This window comes from Rattus norvegicus, chromosome 15 (genome assembly GCF_021556685.1).
Source record: "Rattus norvegicus strain SHRSP/BbbUtx chromosome 15, alternate assembly SHRSP_T2T, whole genome shotgun sequence".
NCBI classification, from domain to species: Eukaryota; Metazoa; Chordata; class Mammalia; order Rodentia; family Muridae; genus Rattus; species Rattus norvegicus.
In genome coordinates, this window is record NC_141548.1 from 20,594,563 (window position 1) to 20,620,860 (window position 26,298).

At 42.4% G+C, this 26,298-nt stretch overlaps 1 protein-coding gene across 1 annotated transcript; it reads left to right on the forward strand.

Annotated features, from left to right (window-relative positions):
- The first annotated feature begins 640 nt into the window (after positions 1–640).
- Positions 641–25,296, forward strand: LOC148000855 (uncharacterized). Its single transcript, XM_087586744.1, is given in 3 exon segments — positions 641–983; positions 24,438–24,647; positions 24,969–25,296. Coding segments are annotated over 3 exon segments (819 nt in total). The 5' UTR covers positions 641–702.
- Positions 25,297–26,298: the final 1,002 nt, after the last annotated feature.

Consider the following 26,298-nt stretch of genomic DNA (forward strand, 5'->3'; position numbering starts at 1 on the left):
CTGATTTCTTGATAAACCCAGTGATTCTAATGACAACAATTCCAAATAGCATACAATTCAATATAAAAGTGAAAAATAATGACTGCTAAACATCTCGGGGAAGGTTATATCCTCAACTATTTTCTCAATGTCTGGGCTACATCTGGGTATTCTCATAGAACATTTAAGCCAATTCACTGATGTTCTCTCCCAGTCTTTACTGATTGAAGAAAATATAAGTATGTGATGCTTTAGGATATTGGCATAATTGTTGTGCTTCCCAAAACCGTAGCTAAATGTTAACCTCTGTGTTTTAAATGTATAATGTCACGCAGTGCTTAGATGTGTCACTGAGTATGAAACACTAACAATCTTGGAAATAGTAGTACTAGTTAACAGTCTGTCTTAATTAATAATAAAAAGATAATAATCATTTGTATATTCAACCATGGACATCTGATGCCAATAACAAGGAGGGAAACTCATGGTCTCACACATACAGTTGCTTTTAGTCCTGAGCTTAGCTGATCATGGTTCTAAGCAGTAGGATCTTCAGGATTTAGCAGCATTACAATGGATGTCAGCCAACATTGTGCTACATACCTTCATGACTGGATTAGCCTGTGCCTTCAAGAAGCAGTGGGATTGCAGTAGAGTCAAAGGCACGTACCTAATCACAGGGTTTAAGGAGAGGAACAGGACTTACAGGTTCCATCTTGAGGCATGCTGCCTTGCACTTTCAGGGTTTCTTTGGGTTCTTTGCACTCCCCTTTCCTGGATTTCTTCTTAGGACTTAGCATTGTTTCTCCTGGTCTTACCTGCATTTGTCTATCTAAAGAGACTATCTGGAAGGGATCAACTGAACCCTCTCACCTCACTGAGCAGGATAGGCAGATGAAGAAGGTGGATAAACTCACCATTCAGATACAAATGATGACCTATGATAGGAATGAACTGCATGTAATCCTGGATTATTATGCCAGCCATGACTTGAAGAACAGTTAGTCATTGTGTTTAGGTCCCTTATTATATTTAACACTAAAATTTTCATGATGCATGAGCATGAGAGAACTGCTGCTCTAGAGAAAAAACAAAGGTTTCCATCAGGGGCCCTGGACCTCTGGGGCTCTGGCAGGAGCTATACAGAGATCAATTTCATAAGGCCCAGAAATGGATGGTATTCTGATTTAGTTTTCTGTCCTCCCCAGAGGAGTTTTATATTTGATCTGATGATGCTTTATTAATACCAGGGGCAGATAAGCACAGGTGGGGAACCACTCCTGCTTTTAGAGGTGCATGGTTCCCTTTTGGTGCCAGGGTTTTCAGAAGTACATTGAGACTTTCTATAGTTCAGCTCTTCTTTGGATTTGGCCTGTCCTTGGGTGATGATGGTATGACTGTTGTGAGCTAAATCTAGGACTTTCTTACAACCTGTGTCCTGGAAAGGATAGTGGTCCACAGAGGTAATGGTGGCTGAAGGAAGGTGGCGAGTCTCACCATTTCTTGGTGGTGGTTTTGTATCCCTCATAGCCATCTCTTGAATGGGTTGACACAGATCAAGGATAAAGTGTACGTGTTGAAACAGTAAAACAGTGCTTCAAGGAGGTAAAGAGGATCTGTTAGGAGGACCATGTAAAGATCTTTGACGAAGGCCAAGAAGCAGCAGGTAGACTAAAACACCTTGGCCAGGCTGCCTATTTGTCTAACACACACACATGCACACACACACACACACACACACACACACACACACACACATGCACACACACACACAACCATCCACCCGCTTATCCATCTGTTCACTTACATCCCACCCAATTGCTCATTTCTGTCATCATTCAGAAGCACTCTGGGGAGTCAGTCTTTTGAAGAAACAATTGGCAAGAAAACCCTCAGTCTCCTTTAGAAGCTGCAGTCCATTAAGAGAGACAGGTCAATCACATATCACACACACACATGTCCTTACAGTAGCTTGAGTACTATATGGGCATCCATTTAAGGAGTAGCACACAGCTTTTAAGTGAGTGAGGTCAGGGGCCTGTGGCTCATTGGCCTTTCAGTGGTCATATGATATCACAGGCTGGAAGGAGCTTGCCATGAACAGAGCCAAAAGTGCCTACTTTTCTCATTGTTACCATTTTCCCATCATGGTTTCATTTCATTGCCCAGCTCTCGGTTCACTTTGACTAAAACCTGAATAGTGACCTGCCAGCTCCGTTTCCTGTGAGTGGCATTCCTAATTTCTTCCAGCCAAAAGTTTAGAGTTGACTGATGACCATGGTTATGGAAAGGGCTGATGAGAGGCTTGGGGCAGGGCATGGGAGTTTCAGGGTTTCAAGGGAACAAACACTCCAAACACCTATACATATTCTGTTCAAGCAGTGCATGCTCCCCTGGCATCATTAGTCAACATGTGATACCAGAGTCTTAGATCTCACTTGAAACAGTTGGGTGTTCATATTTTAAATTCATTTCTTCAACCAGCATGTCTTCCTCATTGCCATCTGCTCACTTATTTCTGTGGTGTGTGTATGTGTGTGTGTGTTTTGTATGCATATCTGTGCAAATATATGCATTAGTGGGTGTGTTGCAAGGCCATATAATGGCCCCCAATGACCCTGTCCTTCTATGTGTTCTCTCCCTTACTCCCTTGAGCCCAGGTCTCTCCCTGAACTTGAAACTTCTTGATTTGGCTAAGCTCTGTGGACTGAGCTCCTTGGATCTCTTGTCTCTCTCAGATGCAGCTTCCTACTTTGTTATCTGTCATCTAATTGAAAAAAAAAGGTACAGTTGCATAGAAATTATGAGAACACAGTGAATTGCTAATTTTGTACATTTTGAAATCAATGTGTTCTTTAATAATTAGCAAAAAATTCAGACTCCTTTCCTTTACTTCTCTGATGTATACCTCACCCACCCCCGGAAATACCTACTTTGTCTCATTGGCCTCAGAATTCCACACTGCCCCCCCTCTAACATTTTTACTGACTATATCACATGTATGGCTGTGTCTCAGGATTTCTTCTTCATAGCTGTACAGAGTGCAGCATTTCAGAAAAGCACTACTGATGATGTAACTGGCTGTGATAAACTGTTTTCACATTATATGTCCTGAAATCTATCAATACATTGCTGGACAGTGACCACAGGTCACTTTCTTCCTATGATGCTATGAAGGTTCTGTGGAGAAGCCAGGATAGATTTAGTGAGAAGACTATAAAGGGTCAATATGGACTTAACTGGAGGCTTTGTTATAGATTCTCATCCTTAGGGACTTGGTCTTAAGTGGTTAAGCTAAGCTGGGTAGTGGTTTGTAGCAGTCCAGTCCAGAGGCAAGTGAGGTTTGTAGAGAGAACAGATCAATAATTTTGTCACCATCCCTAGCCCTTGTCTACTTGAGTCTATCTTAACCTTGAAAAGTCCTGAGAGCCATTTTCAAGTGCCACAGTCTTGTGGTTCCCAAATGATAGTCAAGCGTACCTTGCTGTGTGCCTTGTAACACTACTGACAGAATGGATTAACAGTCCTGGGATGTAGTTCATAGTAGATTAATTGCCTCACTCATACTAGGTCTTAGGTTTTATCCAGAAATAGTAAGAAAAGTGAAGACTCCTATTTTGACTGGGAATACAGTCCACCATCAACAAACTTCTAAGCTGTTCTGGCTTCTGTTCTCCAGACAATCCGGAACTTCCTCCATGAGTTCTGATTGTTGACATGAGTTGAGCATTAATGTTTAGTGATGCAAATGATTATGCTTTCACTGAAAAGAATCTAGCATTTATATGTAAAGCACAGGTATACAGAACCTGAATTCATAGTATATCAAGATTTTGTGGGGCTGAAGAAATGGCTCAGCAGTAAAGAGCGGGCACTGCTCTTCTCGGTGGCAGAGATCTGGCAGGGATAACTCACAAACTTCTGTAACTCCACCGCTAGGAGTTTGATCCTCGCTTTTGGTCTTCATTTTTACCCCACACAAGAAACATACATTTACACAGACCAACATGCATACACATCAATAAAAATAAAAACAAATTGTGATGGAGAAGACCCAAAAATGTCTATTTAGACATCTTAAGGAGCCATCATGAAATCAAAGATTTTTTTTTCATGAAAGTGCAGATTTCTGTTTGTAATGTCCCTAGAAATCTTGGGGGTGAATTCAGAGAGAGTTCAGTACTCCATTTGCACATCTAAGCTTGAGTGAAGCATGTGGTATGTGGCTTTTCACATCAAAGCTGAGATGGGGAGAACCCTAGGGCAAACAGCAAGAGATCCATGTATTGTGAGCTTCAGTGACAGAGGATCTTACCACTGTGAGGCAAAGCCTCTTGTCATGGACAGACAGCCAGTTGTCAGGCTGGGGTCAAGTTCATTATAGAGACTAGTGGGTCCACAACATACTGTGGGTTGCTTTGGTGATGTTTCAGTCTGGGGACCAAGACATGACTGAGACAGAGAATGGCACCCTGAAATTTTATGGCCATTTCCCCCAAGGCTAACAGTCAACTTTTTATTTTTACATTTATTTGAAGTTTTTGTAGTATATGGTTTTCATGGAGAGATCAAAATACATCTTATAGAAGCTGGTTCTTTGTGTCTTGGCAGTCCCAAGACTAATATTGTCAGTCTAAGTGACAGTCACCTTCATAAACACAATCATCTGTCATGGTTTTGACTTAGCTCTGAGACTGAAATCCTGTGCATTCTCTTCTTTCTACATTTTCTTTAGGCTAATTCTAGATTAGGATACAATCGCCTGAACCATCTTTCATGGCTTGAATGTGGTTACAAAGCAATTCTTGCAGGCTTTTGAGTTTTTGATGCATCCAGGTGGGACTGAGAGGCTGCAAAATCTCTAGCCTTCTGTCCAAAGCTATCATCCAGTCTGATAAGCTGAGAAGAATGGGTGTAACATACCACAGCCCAGGAAGAAAGCCTCCTGCAGGAAGAGCTACAGCAGCAGACACAACCTGTTGAGCTCCATCTCCAGCAACCAACCGTGGTGGGTTTTCTTCTTCGAATTTGGATTCCTACATGTGAATAGTCCCTGATTTTCATTTTGCCAGCAACACAGAGAGACTGCTTCCGGCTCCGAGTGCCTTTCGGTCTTTGACGACATCCCTTGAGAGAACTCGGAAGGCTCAAAAGAAGCTGAAGAGTACATGAACCCATGACATCCCCTAGTCTAGGATGCAGGCCTCCCGAGACAAAGTTATCACCTCGGAGCTGTGAAATCACCAATAAGCCAAAAACCAATGGATCTCCAGGTCATCCATCCTCAACTGGATCCATGTGCTTGTTGCCTTACTGTTCTGGAGGATAACATCGAAAATAAGCCAGCTATACAGAAACCCCATAAAGAGAATCATGCAGATTATTATCACCCACCAGCTTGTGGCCCCCATGAGGGGCACACATATATGGAGGAAGATATGTTGGTTAGCAAGAGCTTCTCTCTCAGGTTATTGCCAAGAGCAATGGTCAACTGCCTGAGTCCTCAGCTCTCCATACAAGGTGGGAATTCCATCATGGAAGACTTGATGCTGTGCTGAAACTTAGTCAGACCACACCCCAAACTTCGGGGTCACACTCCAGTGCAGTGCTAAAGCAGATTACACGTCACTCAAAAATGTAGCCGCCTCAGAGATGTAGACAGTCCCTTGCTCTTCAAGAGAGCTACTTATTCCTCCATAACGAGAGAGACTGGCTGGAGAGTGTCCGATTTCACAACAACTCCATCTGCAGCAGGAGGATACACAGTTTAGTATAGTATTAGTTTGGTTTCGGTTTGACTTTTGGGGGGGTTTGTTAGTATGTTGCTATTTTGATTTTGTTACCGTTTTTAATATTTTGCTAAGGTTATTGGCTGTGTGTCTGTGTATACAGCCCCCTTCAAAGCCCCTTTTGAGAAAAATGGATTATTTGTTATGAATAAAAATAGTGATTCCCAACTCTTCTCTGTTAATACCAGCTTCCTTAAACAAGTGTGGTGTCAAAGGCGGAACTGGATCTCTGCGAGTTCCAGGCAGCTGCAGTTACACAGCGTGATGGTGTCCTGGGTGTGGCTGGCATGGCTTGTTCCATGGATATATCCTGTATGATCGGATCCATGCATCCATGCATTTAGCTACCTATCAAATGTGGTGGTCCGCATCCACACTTTCATGTAGCAAACATGCGGGTCAACTAATGGAGGCAAACAACTACATTGCTCTGTAGCTTCTCAGGAAACAAAAGCTTCCATTAAGGGCATCTATAAGACATTGAGAACACATCAAGTTATATGTCCCTTTTTCTTTCAGTACAACATCAGTGATGACCACACAACAGAGACAATGACCTTCTAAGACATCTAGGGAAACACATTTCTATAGCTGTTGTTGGCTTTGACTATGCATTTGCTGTGTCCCCCCCCCCTTGGGGTTTACTTATTTTTATTTTACGTGTAGGGATGTTTTCCCTGTTGTATGTATGTGCCCCACGTGCATACAGTTCCCTCCAAGACCAGAAGAAGGCTTCAGATTTCCTGTAACTAGATGTGTGCATGGTTAATAGGCCCATATGGGTCTTCTGAGTGAGCAGAAATTGCTGTTACCCTATTAGATTTCACTGCAGCTCCTTCACTTGGCCTTTGCTAGTTGTGTTAGTTGAACTGGGTCAATCTCAAGCAAAGATAGGAGTTATTTAAGCCTATAGGTAGGGACAGGGAGAGGTAGGTATGTTAATTGTCTTAGGTAGCCAGGCATTTATGCAGGGCTGTGCTGCCTGCACTGTTCCCAATGGGTTCAGAATGTGTCCTGGTATCCCATGTTGTCAGAGTGAGAGCGGATCAGTCACCTCTCTTCTAGGATGACAATGTAGATTAGGCCTATCTGATGGAAACATGCATGAGACACCCCGTCAGTGTGTGTGTGTGGGTAAGGAATCCTTGTTAGCAAGAAAAAGAGCTCCAGACAAGCAGTGTTGAGAGGATGTTGCAGAGCAGTTGCAATGGATACAGCCTGCAGCAAAGGCCACAGGCTTCTGAGAAGAGCTTGACCATGCACACCTGGGCCCTGTGAGGCACAGCTGAAGCTGCCCTTTTGCTTTGGAAGATCTCAAGAGTAGACTGAAGGCATGTTTCTTCCAGGTGACTGTTTACTTATTGTAAAACGTTCCCTGGACCATGCCCTACTTCTGAGCCTGGAGATAAGTCATCTAACATACCTGTTTTTAAAAGTGACTCAGAAGACTATTATGCAATCCACTGTCAACCAGGCCTGCACAGCTCTGTCCATAAGGTTCTGTGACACCTTGCAGGTGAAGACTGAAATGGCGGGTGCTTCATCTATACACTGAAACCTGGCAGTGTGACTGTTGTTGGTCAGGCTAGTTGTACATAACCCCCACAGAGGACAGTCAGAGCTCCAAGTATTATGTATTGCAGTCCCCAAGGTAAGGCAAAGTCTCCTTCATAAAGAGGCAACCAGAAGTAAGGCCTGGCAAATAAGTCACTATTGAGAGCAAAGACCAAATCCGTTTATGGCCACATTCCCAAATGGTCGGGTAGAATTTTGTTCTAGCTCTCACACCTCAAGCGTAGCCCGTTGTGTTTGTCTGTCCTCTCATCAAATTGAGTGTCGAAGAGGCTTTGAGTTCAAGAGTACCTTTCCTCCCAGAGACAGCATAAGCACTCCTACATTATGTGTATTCCTGGTGGGCACTGCTGGCAGAGTAATGAAGAGCATTGTGCCTCCAGGTCTTGCAAGCACCCAAACTTACCCATGTGACTTGATCTTCTACACAGATTCTGCGGACCTCTGGCCACACAGGCCAGTGTAATATTCCTGACCTAGGCACCCTGTCTTCTGTTCTCTGGTTCTTCTCTCCTAAGCAGTGACAGCCACCCTCCTGTTCACTTTTACACACAGTAACTCTCTTGGGTAAGGGTTTCTTTGCAGTGTGATTTCGTGGTGCTCCTTGGCGCCTGACTTCCAGGATACCTCTCCCTTCAGGGATACAACACTTGGATTTGGGAAAACTTTTCCCCAGTGGAAAAGTCCCCTCCACAGAGCTGTAAACCTTACAGATTAGAGTTTTTGCAGAGACATTTCTTAAAGTCAGTACTGAAACATTAACTATGTTCAAATATCTTTCAACTTAAATTCTCATTTCCCATAGACCTGAAGAACATCTTACGAAGGATTAGACAGAGTAGTGTACACCACTGCCCAGAACGTGAGAAATGCTCTCACCAACTGTGCTGCCTCTCTGACTCTGAGGAAGGTTTCCTGGAACAAACCCTAGTTCTCTTCACTGTCCTTTGAGATTTACTGGGAGACTGTCTTTCTCCTGCCTCCATCCCTTGTCTGTCGTGGAACTTAGTTACTTCTGATTACAAACCAAATTAGTGTCCAATGTTCATTTCCCCCTTCCCACTTTGTCCTTCACATTACCCAGATGTTTATTTTTTCAAGTAAGATATAAGGTCAGAACCTGAGGGATGACTTAGGATCTGCAGCTGCTATCATGTTAAGTAGGGGCCAGGCCGAGAGAATGTATGTGAGGTGTAGTGAAGAAGGGGAAGTGTCAGGGGGTCTGTGGAAAACTATGGTCCCATTATAGCAGTCACATCCATTCCACTCAAACACTGTGTCCTAGTTAGCCTAGAATCGCCTGCAATAAAGTGTCTCGGTAATTGACTTTTTATAAAGTTACTCTGTGGGCATTGTCTGTGATATGGGCATGTATTGATTGATAACTGGGTAGGAGAGCCTAGCACACTGTGAATAGTACCATTTGTAGGGAGTGGCACATATAGATAAGATGGTGCTGACATCTAGTGGTCGTTTGTGGTATACAACCATTAAAGCCGTGTCCTTGGCATTCCTCTGGCATCTACAAGGCCAGGGTGATATTCATGCTAATAAGGTATTTCATGCTCCACCAGTCCCCAGAGGACAAGTTTACAGCCACAGCCTGTCTTGTATATAAGGCTGCTGCCTTTGTTCCTCGGGGTCCCCCGTATCAACAATGAGGTGTTCCTGCAATAAAGGCTGTTGAGAAGAATCCAATGGTGTTGCGTCTTCCTTGCTGGTCGAGGTGGGCGCTTCACCATTACCTGAGCGTCATGGGCTGTATGAGGATACTAGCTGAACAAGAACCTGGCAGGTAAGTAAACAAGCTCTGGTACTTTCTTATTTGTGAAGGCGGGCCAGGAAGGAGGAAGGCCTGAGGGACAGGCCATGTAAGCATAGCACCCCCATGTGAAGCTCCAGAAACGGTTGGGCTTCAGTGAGTTTATCCCGCCCCCACAAGGTTCGAAGTTTGCAGTGGGGAGAGCGACCCGGAAGTGGAGCACGAGAGGTCAAGCCCATGTGAGACGGGATTTAGATGTGAGTGATCCCCACCTGTGACCCCTCCTTCTATGTTGCTTCCTTTTTTTTTTTTTCCACATATATTTGCAACCTCTGCTAAGATGGTTCCAGGAAGGACTGAGGCAGCCACTGACTGCTGTTTTACTGCATTGACTCAGGTCATGGACCACACTGCCTTTCTATTCATTGTTCTCTGGGCCCAGGAACCAATTCTGTCAGTGCCATCCTCTTGGCCTGATGGAGCCTGGATCAGGCAAGGGTAATAGCTACCAACAGGAAGCTACCAAGCCAGGAATGACTCACCTACAGTATGAGCAGAGCCTGGCCCTCCCCATGACACAGAGGCCATGATCCGGGTCCTGCGGTGCACCGGAGCAGTGAACTTCTGTAAGCAGCCACAGGAGGAGGAGGCGGCACGTGACATCAAGGCAAAGGTACTGCTCCTGGGTAAGGAGCAGGACCAATTCTAGGAACTATATGCTGCCCTGGAGAAGACACACGTCATCTGATGCCCATTCTCTGTCTGAAGGGCGTCCTCAAGCTCAGTAGTTCACCAAGGAAGCAGGTGAATGGCTGCCGCCTGTGGCCTTAGGCCACGCTTCTCTTTGAAGCTCCTAGTGGGGTGGTCCGGATCATACTAAGGTCTCTGTCTCTCTCGTATGGGCGATACCTTCTTGCTGAGCCTGTACACAGGAAGAACTGGAACTGATGCCTGGAGACAAATTCTTGCCTTTATCCTGAGGGTTTCTGTGAACAATATGGCCGTGCCTTCTTCCTTATAGTTGCCACTGCTGTGTGGTCCTCTAGAGGTCACGGGATATCCTCGGGATCTGCTAGCTTTTCAGAGCAACAGGCTGCAGCCAACAAGAAGGGAATCAAGGCCAGGGGCAGAATGTCTTTGACATTCCATTTTTGGACTACTTGGGTCTTTTTATTTTGTGACTGTGTCAGTTTCCTTATAGCGTTCTTGACCTCAGTCTCTAGGTCTCCTAGATTTGCTGTGAGTTGTGTACAGTGCCTCCCTCAGTTCCTTAAAAATCGTGGTCCAGGAAAAAAAAAAAAACAAAAAACAAAGGAGGAAGTTGCATTGCACCATGGGAAAACCTTAGCCATAGTTGCTTAGTTCCAGTTCTACTAGGCAAGTTTGAGAGCTACGGCAAAGGAAATAGACAATGGCTAGCGTTTTAAAATGGACAAACCACAATTGTTTCAATTTGAGATTTTCTGCTACATAATGCATTACATGGTTTTTTCCAATGATATATCTTTTTATTCACCTTACATCCCGATCACAGCCCGATACCTCATCTCTTCCAAGGTCCACCCTTACAGGTCCCTCCGCCAATTACTCCCCCGCCCCCCTTTCTAGTCCCAGCATGAATAGACACATCCTCTCCCACTGAGGCCCAGCCCAGCTGTCCATGTAGCAGGAGGGGGATCCAATGACAGGGAAAAAAGCCAGAGGCAGGCCCGGTTCCACTTGTTAGGGGACCCACATGAAGACCAAGTTGCACATTTGCCACAAATGAATAGTGGGTCTAGGTCCAGCTCCAGCATGGTCTTGGGTTGGTGGCTCAGGCTGTGTGAGCACCAGTGATCAAAACCTCAGGTGACAGCACTGAGGGTAAAGATGTACAGCAAGGAGAACATTCTTTGTTGCTATTGGGAGTGCAATCATGTACGGCCACTTTGTAAATCAATTTGACTAGTCTCAAACTGAGACTAGTTCTTCATCAAGACCCAGCTATACCACTCATGGGCATATACCCAAAAGATGCTCCACTATACCATAGGGAAACCTGCTCGTCGATGTTTATAGCAGCGTTGTTCATAATTGCCAGAAACAACCTAAATGTTCCTCAACTCAAAAATGGATGTTTAAAACTAGTACATCTACTCAGCTATTGAAAAAAAAATATGAAATTTGTAGGCAAATGGATGGAACTTCAGAATATCATCCTGAGTGAGGTAACCCGGGGCCAGAAAGACACACGATATCTACTCATTTATAATGGGTATTAGAGATAAAGTACCTTTGGGGAATAATAGCGTGTACAGACCTAGAGAAGTCAAAACACTCATAAATATAAAATAAATAAATGAAAATAAAAACCAAAAGCACCCACCGGGGGCAGGGAACCAAGAGAGAAAACTCACAGGGCACCTCCGACTGGATATTTTGTCCAGCTTTTTCTTTTCTTTCTTTCTTTTTTTTATCTTTATTAACTTGAGTATTTCTTATTTATGTTTCGATTGTTATTCCCTTTCCCGGTTTCTGGGCCAAGATCCCTCTAACCCCTTCCCCTCCCCTTCTATATGGGTGTTCCCCTCCCCATCCTCCCCCCATTGCTGCCCTCCCCCCAACAATCACGTTCACTGGGGGTTCAGTCTTAGCAGGACCCAGGGCTTCCCCTTACACTGGTGCTCTTACTAGGATATTCATTGCTACCTATGAGGTCAGAGTCCAGGGTCAGTCCATGTATAGTCTTTGGGGAGTGGCTTAGTCCCTGGAAGCTCTGGTTGCTTGGCATTGTTGTTCATATGGGGTCTCGAGCCCCTTCAAGCTCTTCCAGTTCTTTCTCTGATTCCTTCAACGGGGGTCCCGTTCTCAGTTCAGTGGTTTGCTGCTGGCATTCACCTATGTATTTGCTGTATTCTGGCTGTGTCTCTCAGGAGAGATGTACATCTGGTACCTTTCAGCCTGCACTTCTTTGCTTCATCCATCTTGTCTAATTGGGTGGCTGTATATGTATGGACCACATGTGGGGCAGGCTCTGAATGGGTGTTCCTTCTGCCTCTGTTTTAATCTTTGCCTCTCTCTTCCCTGCCAAGGATATTCTTGTTCCCCTTTTAAAGAAGGAGTGAGGCATTCGCATTTTGATCATCCGTCTTGAGTTTCATGTGTTCTATGCATCTAGGGTAATTCAAGCATTTGGGCTAATAGCCACTAATCAATGAGTGAATACCATGCGTGTTTTTCTGTGATTGGGTTACCTCACTCAGGATGATATTTTCCAGTTCCCTCCATTTGCCTATGAATTTCATAAAGTCATTGTTTTTGATAGCTGAGTAATATTCCATTGTGTAGATGTACCACATTTTCTGTATCCATTCCTCTGTTGAAGGGCATCTGGGTTCTTTCCAGCTTCTGGATATTATAAATAAGGCTGCTATGAACATAGTGGAGTCTTTGTTATATGTTGGGGCATCTTTTGGGCTTATGCCCAAGAGAGATATAGCTGGGTCCTCAGGTAGTTCAATGTCCAGTTTTCTGAGGAACCTCCAGACTGATTTCCAGAATGGTTGTACCAGTCTGCAATCCCACCAACAATGGAGGAGTGTTCCTCTTTCTCCACACCCTCTCCAGCATTTGCTGTCACCTGAGTTTTTGATCTTAGCCATTCTCACTGGTGTGAGGTGAAATCTCAGGGTTGTTTTGATTTGCATTTCCCTTATGACTAAAGATGTTGAACATTTCTTTAGGTGTTTCTCAGCCATTTGGCATTCCTCAGCTGTGAATTCTTTGTTTAGCTCAGAACCCCATTTTTTAATAGGGTTATTTGTCTCCCTGCAGTCTAAATTCTTGAGTTCTTTGTATATTTTGGATATAAGGCCTCTATCTGTTGTAGGATTGGTAAAGATCTTTTCCCAATCTGTTGGTTGCCGTTTTGTCCTAACCACAGTGTCCTTTGCCTTACAGAAGCTTTGCAGTTTTATGAGATCCCATTTGTCAATTCTTGATTTTAGAGCAAAAGCCATTGGTGTTTTGTTCAGGAAATTTTTTCCAGTGCCCATGTGTTCGAGATGCTTCCCCACTTTTTCTTCTATTAGTTTGAGTGTGTCTGGTTTGATGTGGAGGTCCTTGATCCACTTGGACTTAAGCTTTGTACAGGGTGATAAGCATGGATCGATCTGCATTCTTCTACATGTTGACCTCCAGTTGAACCAGCACCATTTGCTGAAAATGCTATCTTTTTTCCATTGGATGGTTTTGGCTCCTTTGTCAAAAATCAAGTGACCATAGGTGTGTGGGTTCATTTCGGGTCTTCAATTCTGTTCCATTGGTCTATCTGTCTGTCTCTGTACCAATACCATGCAATTTTTATCACTATTGCTCTGTAATACTGCTTGAGTTCAGGGATAGTGATTCCCCCTGAAGTCCTTTTATTGTTGAGGATAGTTTTAGCTATCCTGGGTTTTTTGTTATTCCAGATGAATTTGCAAATTGTTCTGTCTAACTCTTTGAAGAATTGGATTGTTATTTTGATGGGGATTGCATTGAATCTGTAGATTGCTTTTGGTAAAATGGCCATTTTTACTATATTAATCCTGCCAATCCATGAACATGGGAGATCTTTCCATCTTCTGAGGTCTTCTTCAATTTCTTTCTTCAGAGTCTTGAAGTTCTTATTGTACAGATCTTTTACTTGCTTGGTTAAAGTCACACTGAGATACTTTATATTATTTGGGACTATTATGATGGGTGTCATTTCCCTAATTTCTTTCTCGGCTTGTTTCTCTTTTGTGTAAAGGAAGGCTACTGATTTATTTGAGTTAATTTTATACCCAGCCACTTTGCTGAAGTTGTTTATCAGCTTTAGTAGTTCTCTGGTGGAACTTTTGGGATCACTTAAATATACTATCATATCATCTGCAAATAGTGATATTTTGACTTCTTCTTTTCCAATCTGTATCCCCTTGATCTCCTTTTGTTGTCTGATTGCTCTGGCTAGAACTTCAAGAAGTATATTGAATAAGTAGGGAGAGAGTGGGCAGCCTTGTCTAGTCCCTGATTTTAGTGGGATTGCTTCAAGTTTCTCTCCATTTAGTTTAATGTTAGCAACTGGTTTGCTGTATATGGCTTTTACTATGTTTAGGCATGGGCCTTGAATTCCTATTCTTTCCAGGACTTTTATCACGAAGGGGTGTTGAATTTTGTCAAATGCTTTCTCAGCATCTAATGAGATGATCATGTGGTTTTGTTCTTTCAGTTTGTTTATATAATGGATCACGTTGATGGTTTTCCATATATTAAACCATCCCTGCATGCCTGGGATGAAGCCTACTTGATCATGGTGGATGATTGTTTTGATGTGCTCTTGGATTTTGTTTGCAAGAATTTTATTGAGTATTTTTGCGTCGATGTTCATAAGGGAAATTGGTCTGAAGTTCTCTTTCTTTGTTGGGTCTTTGTGTGGTTTAGGTATAAGAGTAATTGTGGCCTCATAGAAGGAATTTGGTAGTGCTCCATCTGTTTCAATTTTGTGGAATAGTTTGGATAATATTGGTATGAGGTCTTCTATGAAGGTCTGATAGAATTCTGCACTAAACCCGTCTGGACCTGGGCTCTTTTTGGTTGGGAGACCTTTAATGACTGCTTCTATTTTATTAGGAGTTATGGGGTTGTTTAACTGGTTTATCTGTTCCTGATTTAACTTCGGTACCTGGTATCTGTCTAGGAAGTTGTCCATTTCCTGCAGATTTTCAAGTTTTGTTGAATATAGGCTTTTGTAGTAAGATCTTATGATTTTTTGAATTTCCTCTGAATCTGTAGTTATGTCTCCCTTTTCATTTCTGATTTTGTTAATTTGGACACACTCTCTGTGTCCTCTCGTTAGTCTGGCTATGGTTTATCTATCTTGTTGATTTTGTCAAAGAACCAACTTTTGGTTCTGTTGATTCTTTCTATGGTCCTTTTTGTTTCTACTTGGTTGATTTCAGCTCTGAGTTTGATTATTTCCTGCCTTCTACTCCTCCTGGGTGTATTTGCTTCTTTTTGTTCTAGAGCTTTTAGGTGTGTTGTCAAGCTGGTGACATATGCTCTCTCCTGTTTCTTTCTGCAGGCACTCAGAGCTATGAGTTTTCCTCTTAGCACAGCTTTCATTGTGTCCCATAAGTTTGGGTATGTTGTACCTTCATTTTCATTAAATTCTAAGAAGTCTTTAATTTCTTTCTTTATTTCTTCCTTGACCAGGTTATCGTTGAGTAGAGCATTGTTCAACTTCCAAGTATATGTGGGCGTTCTTCCCTTATTGTTATTGAAGACCAGCTTTAGGCCGTGGTGGTCTGATAGCGCGCATGAGATTATTTCTATCTTCCTGTACCTGTTGAGGCCCGTTTTTTGACCAATTATATGGTCAATTTTGGAGAAAGTACCATGAGGAGCTGAGAAGAATGTATATCCTTTTACTTTAGGATAGAATGTTCTATAAATATCTGTTAAGTCCATTTGGCTCATGACTTCTCTTAGTCTGTCTACGTCTCTGTTTAATTTCTGTTTCCATGATCTGTCCATTGATGAGAGTGGGGTGTTGAAATCTCCTACTATTATTGTGTGAGGTGCAATGTGTGTTTTGAGCTTTAGTAAGGTTTCTTTTATGTATGTAGGTGCCCTTGTAATTGGGGCATAGATATTTAGGATTGAGGGTTCATCTTGGTGGATTTTTCCTTTGATGAATATGAAGTGTCCTTCCTTATCTTTTTTGATGACTTTTAGTTGAAAATTGATTTTATTTGATATTAGAATGGCTACTCCAGCTTGCTTCTTCTGACCATTTGCTTGGAAAGTTGTTTTCCAGCCTTTCACTCTGAGGTAGTGTCTGTCTTTGTCTCTGAGGTGTGTTTCCTGTAGGCAGCAGAATGCAGGGTCCTCATTGTGTATCCAGTTTGTTAATCTATGTCTTTTTATTGTGGAGTTGAGACCATTGATGTTGAGAGATATTAAGGAATAGTGATTATTGCTTCCTGTTGTATTCATATTTGGACGTGAGATTATGTTTGTGTGCTTTTCTTCTCTCTGTTTTGTTGCCAAGACGATTAGTTTCTTGCTTTTTCTAGGGTGTAGCTTGCTTCCTTATGTTGGGCTTTACCATTTATTATCCTTTGTAGCACTGGATTTGTAGAAAGATATTGTGTAAATTTGGTTTTGTCATGGAATATCTTGGTTTTTCCATCTATGTTAATTAAGAGTTTTGCAGGATACAGTAACCTGGGCTGGCATTTGTGTTCTCTTAGGGTCCATATGACATCTGTCCAGGATCTTCTGGCTTTCATAGTCTGTGGCGAAAAGTCTGGTGTGATTCTGATAGGTCTGCCTTTATATATTACTTGACCTTTTTCCCTTACTGCTTTTAATATTCTTTCTTTATTTTGTGCATTTGGTGTTTTGACAATTATGTGACGGGAGGAGTTTCTTTTCTGGTCCAATCTATTTGGAGTTCTGTAGGCTTCTTGTATGCTTATGGGAATCTCTTGCTTTAGGTTAGGGAAGTTTTCTTCTATGCTTTTGTTGAAGATATTTACTGGTCCTTTGAGCTGGGAGTCTTCACTCTCTTCTATACCTATTATCTTTAGGTTTGATCTTCTCATTGAGTCCTAGATTTTCTGTATGTTTTGGACCAGTAGATTTTTCCGTTTTACATTATCTTTGACAGTTGTGTCGATGATTTTATGGAATCTTCTGCTCCTGAGATTCTCTCTTCTATCTCGTGTATTCTGTTGGTGATGCTTGTATCTATGGCTCCTTGTCTCTTCCTTTGGTTTTCTATATCCAGGGTTGTTTCCCTGTGTTCTTTCTTGATTGCTTCTATTTCCATTTTTAATTCCTTCAACTGTTTGATTGTGTTTTCCTGGAATTCTTTCAGGGATTTTTGTGTCTCCTCTCTGTAGGCGTCTACTTGTTTATTTATGTTTTCCTGCGTTTCTCTAAGGGAGTTCTGCATGTCTTTCTTGAAGACCTCCAGCATCATGATCAAATATGATTTTGAAACTAGATCTTGCTTTTCTGGTGTGTTTGGATATTCAGTGTTTGCTTTGGTGGGAGAATTGGGCTCCGATGATGCCATGTAGTCTTGGTTTCTGTTGCTTGGATTCCTGCGTTTGCCTCTCGCCATCAGATTATCTCTAGTGTTACTTTGTTCTGCTATTTCTGACAGTGGCTAGACTGTCCTATAAGCCTGTGTGTCAGGAGTGCTGTAGACCCGTTTTCCTGTTTTCTTTCAGCCAGTTATGTGAACAGAGTGTTCTGCTTTTGGGCATGTAGTTTTTCCTGTCTACAGGTCTTCAGCTGTTCCTGTCAGCCTGTGTCCTTAGTTCACCAGGCAGGTCACTTGGAGCAGAAAATTTGGTCTTACCTGTGGTTCCAAGGCTCACGTTTGCTTGTGGGGTGTTGCTTATGAGCTCTCCGCAGGGGCAGCAACCAGGAGGACCTGCGCCGCCCTTTCCGGGAGCCCCCATGCACCAGGGTCCCAGATGGAGTCTTCTGTTTTCCTCTGGAGTCAGAAATGTAGGCAGAGTGTAGTCTCTTCTGGCTTCCCAGGTGTGTCTGCCTCTCTGAAGGTTTAGCACTCTCTCCCAAGGGATTTGGGTGCAGAGAACTGTTGATCCAGTTCCTTCAGGTTCTGGAGGTGTCTTAGGCGTTGGGGACCTGCAGCTCCAGTGCCCCTATCTACCGCATCCCAGAGGCCGTATACAGTTTCCTCTTGGGCCAGGGATGTGGGCAGGGGTGGGCAGTATTGGTGGTCTCTTCCGCTCTGCAGTCTCAGGAGTGCCCACCTGTCCAGGCGGTGAGTTTGGGAATCCAGCTGAAAACCGGAAGTGGCCGGTCCTAGAGGAATTTTGCCTCTGTGTGTCCTGAGACCACCACTCAGGTCGCTTGGAGCAGAAAAGTTGGTCTTACCTATGGTCCCGAGGCTCAAGTTTGCTTGTGGGGTGTTGCTTATGAGCTCTCCGCGAGGGCAGCAACCAGGAGGACCGGCACCACCCGTAATAGCTTATTTTGATAAGCCATTTGGAAGCATGTTCCCTGTCCTAAACATAAAGTCATCTTTGAGCCAGCATAAGTAAAATTATGCAGAGCTCCATCATACTTATTCGAATAAGTCAAGTAACTCCAAGGAGACGATAAAATGCTTGGGGTGGTGTGTAACACCACATCTGTTTCCACACTAGTAGGAGGCTCAAATAAAGGTGGATTAGGAATATAAGCCCAATAGCTCACATTGACCTCAGCAGAAGATACTGTAAGTAAAGCACACATTGCTAAAAATAAATGCTCAGAAGTACAGGACTTTCCCATACAAGACAACACTTTTTAGTCCTTCAGTGGTTAAACGCTTAACCTGACCACACGTAGGTAATGGGGTTGTCACTGTAGTATCCTTCTCCATGGTTGTTTGTCAACCTTTAGAGAAGCCATGGCCTCAGTAACAGAGGACACCTCTTCATCTCTGAAGGACTTCCATCAGGAGAAAATAGAGCTGGTTTAATTGGATCCCTGTGGGGACAGGTATGGTTCTTATCAGTCTGTGCTTGGATCCATCTCCCAGGTAAGCAGAATTGTCTCCCATCTTGTAATGAGACAAAACACTATCCCCTACCTACATACATTAAGTAATGTCCCTCCCTGCCATTCTCCATCTTGGATTATTTTTATCCATAGTGGCTGCTCCATGCCTTCAGAGGGAAGTTCAATAAAGTGTTATCAGCTCTTGATAAAATCTTACCTTGTGGTAAATTAAGAAAATTAATAACAAATAATACTTGTGCCAATATAGCTCTGTGTTTAGTCTGCCAACTCCATTCAGGCTGTGCAAGATCATCTCTTTTTGTACTTTTTAATATTTTATTTTGTTGTTTGAAGGAATGGTGTACTCTTTTAACAAAAGCTTGTCCTTGTGGATTTTATTTTATACCAGGAATATGTACAATATGATATTGTTGACAAAATTGTTTAAATTTATAAGAAATATCTGTTGGTCCATTATCAGATTTAATTTCAGAGTGTATTCAAATAACAGCACATGTTTCCAACAGATGCTGTATAACATGAACTGTGCATTCTCCAGGCAATGGCGAAGCCCATACAAATATTGAAAAGGTATCTATGCATACATCTGTATATGAAAGGTGACCAAACTTAGAAATATGGGGTATATCTATCTGCCACAATTCATTATGTTGCATTCCTCTGGGATTAATGTCATATGGAACACATCTTATATGGAAAGGCTTACAAATAGGACAATTAGCAATAATTTGTCTGACTTGGGAATGGGGAATCTTATATTTAATATGTAAATGTCCTGCATTGGTATGATTATGACTATGTTTTTCTGGGGTAGCAATGACACTAATTGATCTACCATATGATTGCCAAATGTTGAAGGTCCTGGCAATTTTGAATGTGATCTATTATGTATAATAAATATTCTAAAGTTTTGCAATAACAATAGTCCTTTAATATGTGAAAATAACAAATTTAATATGAGCTTAAATGTAGAAACGACAGCAGTCACAATGTTCTGTACCATTCCCACAACATTAACTGAATCAGCTGTAATGTTTACATCATGAGTAAATTCCTGCAATACATTAATTACTGCTAATAATTCATTTTGTTGTACTGACCCAAAAGAAGATTCCTGGACCCAAAATTTTTCTTTGGTCCAATAAGCACTCTTGGTCTTACAGCCATCAGTAAACACAGTAACGTCTGATGGTAATGGATCAACAGAAATTAGTGTATTATCACAAATTTCTGTTTTCTAAAGCAATCCCAGAATTTACTATGGGGGAAATGAAAATCCATATTTCCAGTGTAAGAAATGATGGCTAATTGAAAAACTTAAGACATCTGTATTAAATATTCAACATTATCTTTACTTAATGGGAAAACAATAGCAGTCATATCCGGATAGTATAACAGGTCTTTGTCTGCCTTGTTGAATAAGTAAAGCAATTTGTTCCTCATAAGTTGTTAATGTTTTGTTAAATTTATATTTAATATATATCCATTCTAAAGACAACTCATCTTGAGCTAAAATGCCTGTAGGATATTCAAAAGTATTTAAAACATATAATTTAATACCCCTATCTTAATCAATACATGCGAAAAATGCATCTTTCCTTTTTCAGAAAAGATATCCTCGTATGCCTTCATATAAGCATTAATATCTCCAGTGTCCTGTATAGGTAATAATGTTCTCTATAGTCCTCATTAGCATTTTCAAGATCAAGTATTTTCAGCAGTTGTCATTTAGCTTCCTCTCCTGTCACTGTTCTTCCAAATGTTAATTTTAGTATAGATAAAAATTCAATATATGTTTCATAAAAAGTTACTTCCTTTTTCAACCAACCAATATCATCTTTTATAATAAGTTGGTTGGGCCACACCTTGAAAAGGTGCTGGTCTAATTATAGGAAAAGAAAGAGCAGGTAATTCATCATCATCATCATCATCATCATCATCACCACCACCACCACCACCATCATCATCATCATCATCATCATCATCATCATCATCATCATCATCATCACCACCACCACCACCACCACCACCACCACCATCATCATCATCATCATCATCATCATCATCATCATCATCATCATCATCATCATCATCTGAATCTTATTGTCAACATGTCATCCTCAGGAAAGGATGCAGAAAAAACTGTTCCAGGCAGTGGTGCAGGCGGCAAAACTTTTCCTTTTCCTTTTTTTCTTAATGAAGCTGTAGTCTCATGTTCTATATTCATTATCACCCTGTCTTCATTCATGGCCTTGAGTCCAGTCAAAATATCAGCCCAAATAGACCAGAAACTAATTGCAACCTTTTTGCCCTGCCTGACAGCCTTTTCCTCATGAATTTTCCCTTTGACCCAGATATCAGAATCTCTGGAACCCTCGTCAGGGAACCAAGATGTATACTCTCCTGCTGTCTCTAACCACATTTCTAACTCATACTGAGAGATATGAATTCCCTGCACTTTTAAAAGATGTTTAAGCATAGCGAGATAAACAGAAGACTTATCTTGTCCCATTTCCCTGTAATCAAATATACTTACCTTATCTGACCGCTCTGACTTACCTTTGGGGTCCCTGTTTAGGCGCCAATTCTCAATGTCTTGTGTGTTGGGGGCCCTGGGTACGGTTGCAAATAACCAGGACACAGGGGGTGCAGAGCAAAGGCAGAAGCAACTGCACACATTTGCAAGCTTTATAAATCCTTATATAGATATGAATATGCATTACCTCAATTTCCACTTTGCAAGATACCACAAGATCGTTATTCCCACGATACCAGGAACATCTGAGACATGACTAAACAAAGAAATAAGACTAAGTAAATGCTACTTCTTAAAACATTCATACAACAAATCAACTCTCTTCCTATTATCAGAATATCTTCACCATAACCAAGAGAACATGAGATCTGCTTCCACAGAAACGGGACACATCAGAACATAGTTAAAGGCAAAATGAGAAAAACATTTTCTTCTCAATGGCGGCATTCCAGCCCCTACTTGCACCTGTCACCAGTCCTTACTTGACCCTGCCTGGGAGCTGCATCTCGATGTCTCCACAACATGGGTGAATATATTGAAACTATGCCCCCTCTCAAGGCTTACTCAGTGAAACAATATACTCCAACTTGCATACATTTAAAGGTGTAGGAAAAAGATATTGGCCTCCGGGAAACTGCTAAAACTGTGGGAATTGGACTGTGTGTCACATGAATGGAGCCTGGGTTTATCCATTTCAGGGAGAAGAATCTCCCTCATCCAAAGGCGTTTAGATGTTTGGATGTTAACAAAGCTCTTCTACCCATATCAAGACCTTAACCAACTCTCCCTATCCTCAGCAACTGAATTGAAATGAAGCAGTGAGAACTCTCTAGCTCTGGAAGGAGAATGGACAAATGGGTATTCCCTGGCTCAAGAGTGAGTTTCAGGGAAAGGCACTCCAGAAACAGGTCAGTGTGGTTAGAGGTAGTTAGAGAGTAGGCTATGGCATTTCCCAGTGACATCATCAGTAGTGTCTTCACGGGACATTCTCTGGTATCCAGGAGAACCATTGAATATTCTGTGATGTCACCAGTGTTGTGGTGACACCAACTGCCTGAGAGATGTCCCTTCAGAGCCTCAAGGATTCAGAAGCAGGCATGTGATCCAGGCTGCTCGGTCTATTTTGGAGGGATGATCGTGTACAGGCAGAGACCAAACCAAGGCAGAATGAGGCTGGCCTTCTATCATTTTGAAGAACAAGAAAAGAGAAATGGTCCTGGGGAAGGCTCAGTGAGTACTGGGCAGCATAGGGGAGGTTCCTGGAGGAGGGTGGCTTGAGCTGCTCCTTCCAGGTGTAGGACTTATGATTTGGAGCCTCAGTCTTCCTAAACAGCTGACCCAGATTCAACAATTTCTGATCATTAGCTTGACAGAGAGCCAAGAATTGTTATATGTGAAGGATCTTTCCTTGGAGCTCTTTAATGTTTTGGGGAGTATCAAAGAATACTAGTTTGAGCCCCTGTAAGAATAACAAAGTGTCTCTCTCAGGATAGGCTGTTGAAGCACTTCATTCTCAGTAGTGTCCTGTAGCTTACATGGGTAATTGTTGCCAAGAGGGATACTCCTCTGGTAATACATCAAGACCTCAGTTACTTAGTACTTGAACACACATGATTAGCAATTCAATATGTTAAGCAGTTTGGACTCAAGGACTTACCTGCCTCACATCAGACATTTGCTGAGAATGTCTTCCAATTCTTGTTGTTTGGGCTATCTTTTGCATTTCAATGCCAAGGGAATATCATAAGGAAGTGTGGTATACGTCTATGATGGCATATGTCACCCTATGGCTATGATAGTTGGGAACAGGGACATGGCTGAGGGGTTCAGCTTAGAGATAGTTTTCTTGCTCTGCTAGGGATTCACTGTGTCCCTAGAACTGTTTGTCCTCAGACTTCTGTTTTAGACTAAGTATAGTTTTCCTTGCACTATGTCCTCATATATGAAAGTTTACTTGTGTTTATCTGCCTACAGAGTTTGCTCAGAAGGCATCATGCCAGCGCTCCTTGACCCCTGAGGAGGAGGAGAGGATGAACAGTTTGGAGAAGCTAAGAATTGCTCTCCACAAGATGCAAAAGGAGAGAGATGAACTCCAGAGAATCCTGTCTTCTTACCCAAGGAATGACCAAACTACAGGTAATCATGATGTGCATTCTTTTTTGACTGCCTTGAGATGTCTGTTAAGACCATATTTCCTCACGTGACAGTAGGCTACAACTCCAGGGTGTCTTCATGGTGAAAATCATCTTCCTGCATCTAACATACATGATTCGAAGTTCAGATATGAGTGAGATGGGGGCACAGGCTATTTTTATTCCTCCAAAAGGAAATTAGACCCTGTGGCCTGAATCAGAGTCTGGAAATAAGTATAGTCATGTGTGAGCTCTCATTATGTGTTTTAAGAAGCATGGACAGGTGTTGGCTTGTGGAAATTCCTAGGTGCTGTGTTTATGACCAATCATTGTTATAAATGACCTGGAGGTGCTTTGGGTTCAATTGGTCCTGTCAAAAGCTGGAGGGGCCTAGTCTCACTTGCTGCCTCTCAGTGTGTGACTGGATTGGCAACAGGTTACCACTGGATTTCTCTGATTTTGTTCAGTGTTCTTTGAGATAATGTAACATCATTGTATTTACTTGGTATTCTTATTGTATTTGAGTGTTTGAGTGTGAGTGTGTTTGTGTGTATCCCTTATGATCTGGAGATTCTATGGCCTTGATTTGGCCTGAGAGCCAGCCTGGCTCAGTTTCCAGGGTATGATGGTGATGAGGCTGAGGGCCTCATTTTGAGCAGTAAAATATTGGACCTCTGCACACCTTGGAGGCACAGTGGAATCTCCTGGAATGTGTCATAATCTCTTTTCCCTGTAAATATTGATTATGTTCCTTTGGGTTTTCATTTAGCAATATATTCTAGGATTGAGAATTCTTACCTAAGAACAGGAGAACGGTCATCACAGGTTAAGTTGGAGCTTGGCCTGTGGCTCAGGGTCCTGGAAAGTTCTTGACCAGGTAGTCTATTCCTTAAAGCCCCTTCAGTGAACTCAGGCAGATCAGCTCCTTCCTTTTATTTGCTGGTTATGATGTCCCCAGGTCAATAATAATAGGCTTAATAAGCACAAACTGGACCCAGTGTGAAGGAGTAAGGGTGTGACTTGTCCTAGGGTGGGGTCATCCCGGATTTAGGCTGAATTTGTGTAATCCTTGAAAGCTTAATTCAGAAGTTATTTGATCCTTGGCCCATGCTCTATCACAGGATCAACTCTGAGTCTGAGATGCTCCTGATGCAACACCAGCAAGTGATGACCGACCTGCAGAAAATGCGCCAGCAGATGAATAGAGAGACCCTTGTGCAAATCCAATCACCTCACAATAGAAACTCAAAGGAACTGGCCATTGACTTACTGGGTTGTGACCTCAGCACTAGGCACAGAATGTGTCAGCCCATCCTTGTCTTTAAGTCAAAGTGAGGATCTCATTCTATACTGTTTGAGTCCTTCCAGGAAGCCTGCCTCTAAGAAGGCTCTAAGATTTTTATCACTTGGAGTCAGTTTGACTAAATTTGAAGAGCCTTTGAGCCTCTCTCATCATCGTCCTTCAAACTAAGTGTCCTGTAGACAGAAAAGGTGTGCACCATGATGGAGATATCGATTGACCTTGATCATCTGGGGGTCTGACAGGATATATACATATATTTGAAATATCCATACATATTTATGAGAAGATTTTTGAGAAGTACCCTGAGTCTTCTGGAATGTTGCTGTTTTCTGGATTTGACCTTTCTCAGGTTATACTCCGTGGCTACTTTGGCCTTGGTCGATAGTCTGGGGCTGTCTGTGGAGCAGGGTTCTGGAATGAGTGATGCAGAAGTGGGAAAAAGATGGATCCTTCTGGTCTTCTCCTCTTTTTGTTTGTGGCTCAGCCTCAGGTACTGCCTCCTCCTGAGCGAATTTCTTCCGTTTAAGCTCAAGGCAAAGAGAGCATGGAATGAGAACAGAGCGCTTCTATTGGAGCAGATCGCACTGGAAGAATCCATTAAGGAAACAACGAGGTTCTGTGCGGAAGCCAGTACGAAAATCTATAGTGCGACTGTTAATAAGCATCAGGCGGGCTGAACGGAGAATCAGGGGCAGGTTGTCCTGACATCTAACCATCAACCAAGTCAAACTCATTTAACCATTCTCCAGCTTACTGAGACACTCTCCTATATCTCATCCAGTTTTTCATTTCTTCGATCATTTACCAGACTTTCTATGGTGTTAGCCTCATGAAGAGACTGGAGGATTGACAACCAAATCTTGCTGCTCAAATAGAAACTGCCTTTCCCTAAGGAAGATATGGTGATGACACATCACTGACACGCCATTACAGTAGAGGCATGGTGTGGTAGCCTCCTTTGTAGTAGCACATGAGTTTATTGAGCCCAGTGAAATTGCCAGAAGTTTGGTTATCATTGCCCGTTTTGATGAGGCATGTGTCCTTTCTCTCCGTTTCCCCCTACATTCCAAGATGGTCCCTTCTGCCTGCACAAATCGTGGTTCACAATGATGTAGCTTGAGAAGCAGCTCGTCAGTCATTTTTTAAGTCAGTGTTCTAGAGTTTGTTCCTGTGGCTTGTATCCTGAAGCTTGATTGAATGAACAGGGATGTGGGAAAGGCTTCTCTCAGGGTGAGGTTTGGTATGAGAGATGTGAGCATTTGAGGGAAGACTTTCTCCAACTCTCTCAACCTATTCTGTCCAAAAAGTGTGCTCCCTAAGCATTTTTCTTCCTAAGGGGTGGATAGCAATGTCCACGTTCTCACTTGAAACATCTTACCTAATCTGCTTCCCACACTGTTGTTCTAGCGAAATGGCCTCCTCATTCTTTTCTGCATCTCACTTAAAATTTCTGTTGTGTGTTTGTATGTGTGTATGTTAATTAGTCTTTTAGTGTGTGTGTGTGGGCACAGATATTTGTGATGACATTTATGGCTATCACAAATATGGTTGCATATTTGTACATTGAGAGGTGCTAATTGTGTTTGTTGTATGCGTGCTTATACATAACATGTGTGTTTTTATGTGTGTGTTTTTGTGCATTTATGTGTGTGTTTTGTGTGAGCCATGCACTCTTATGT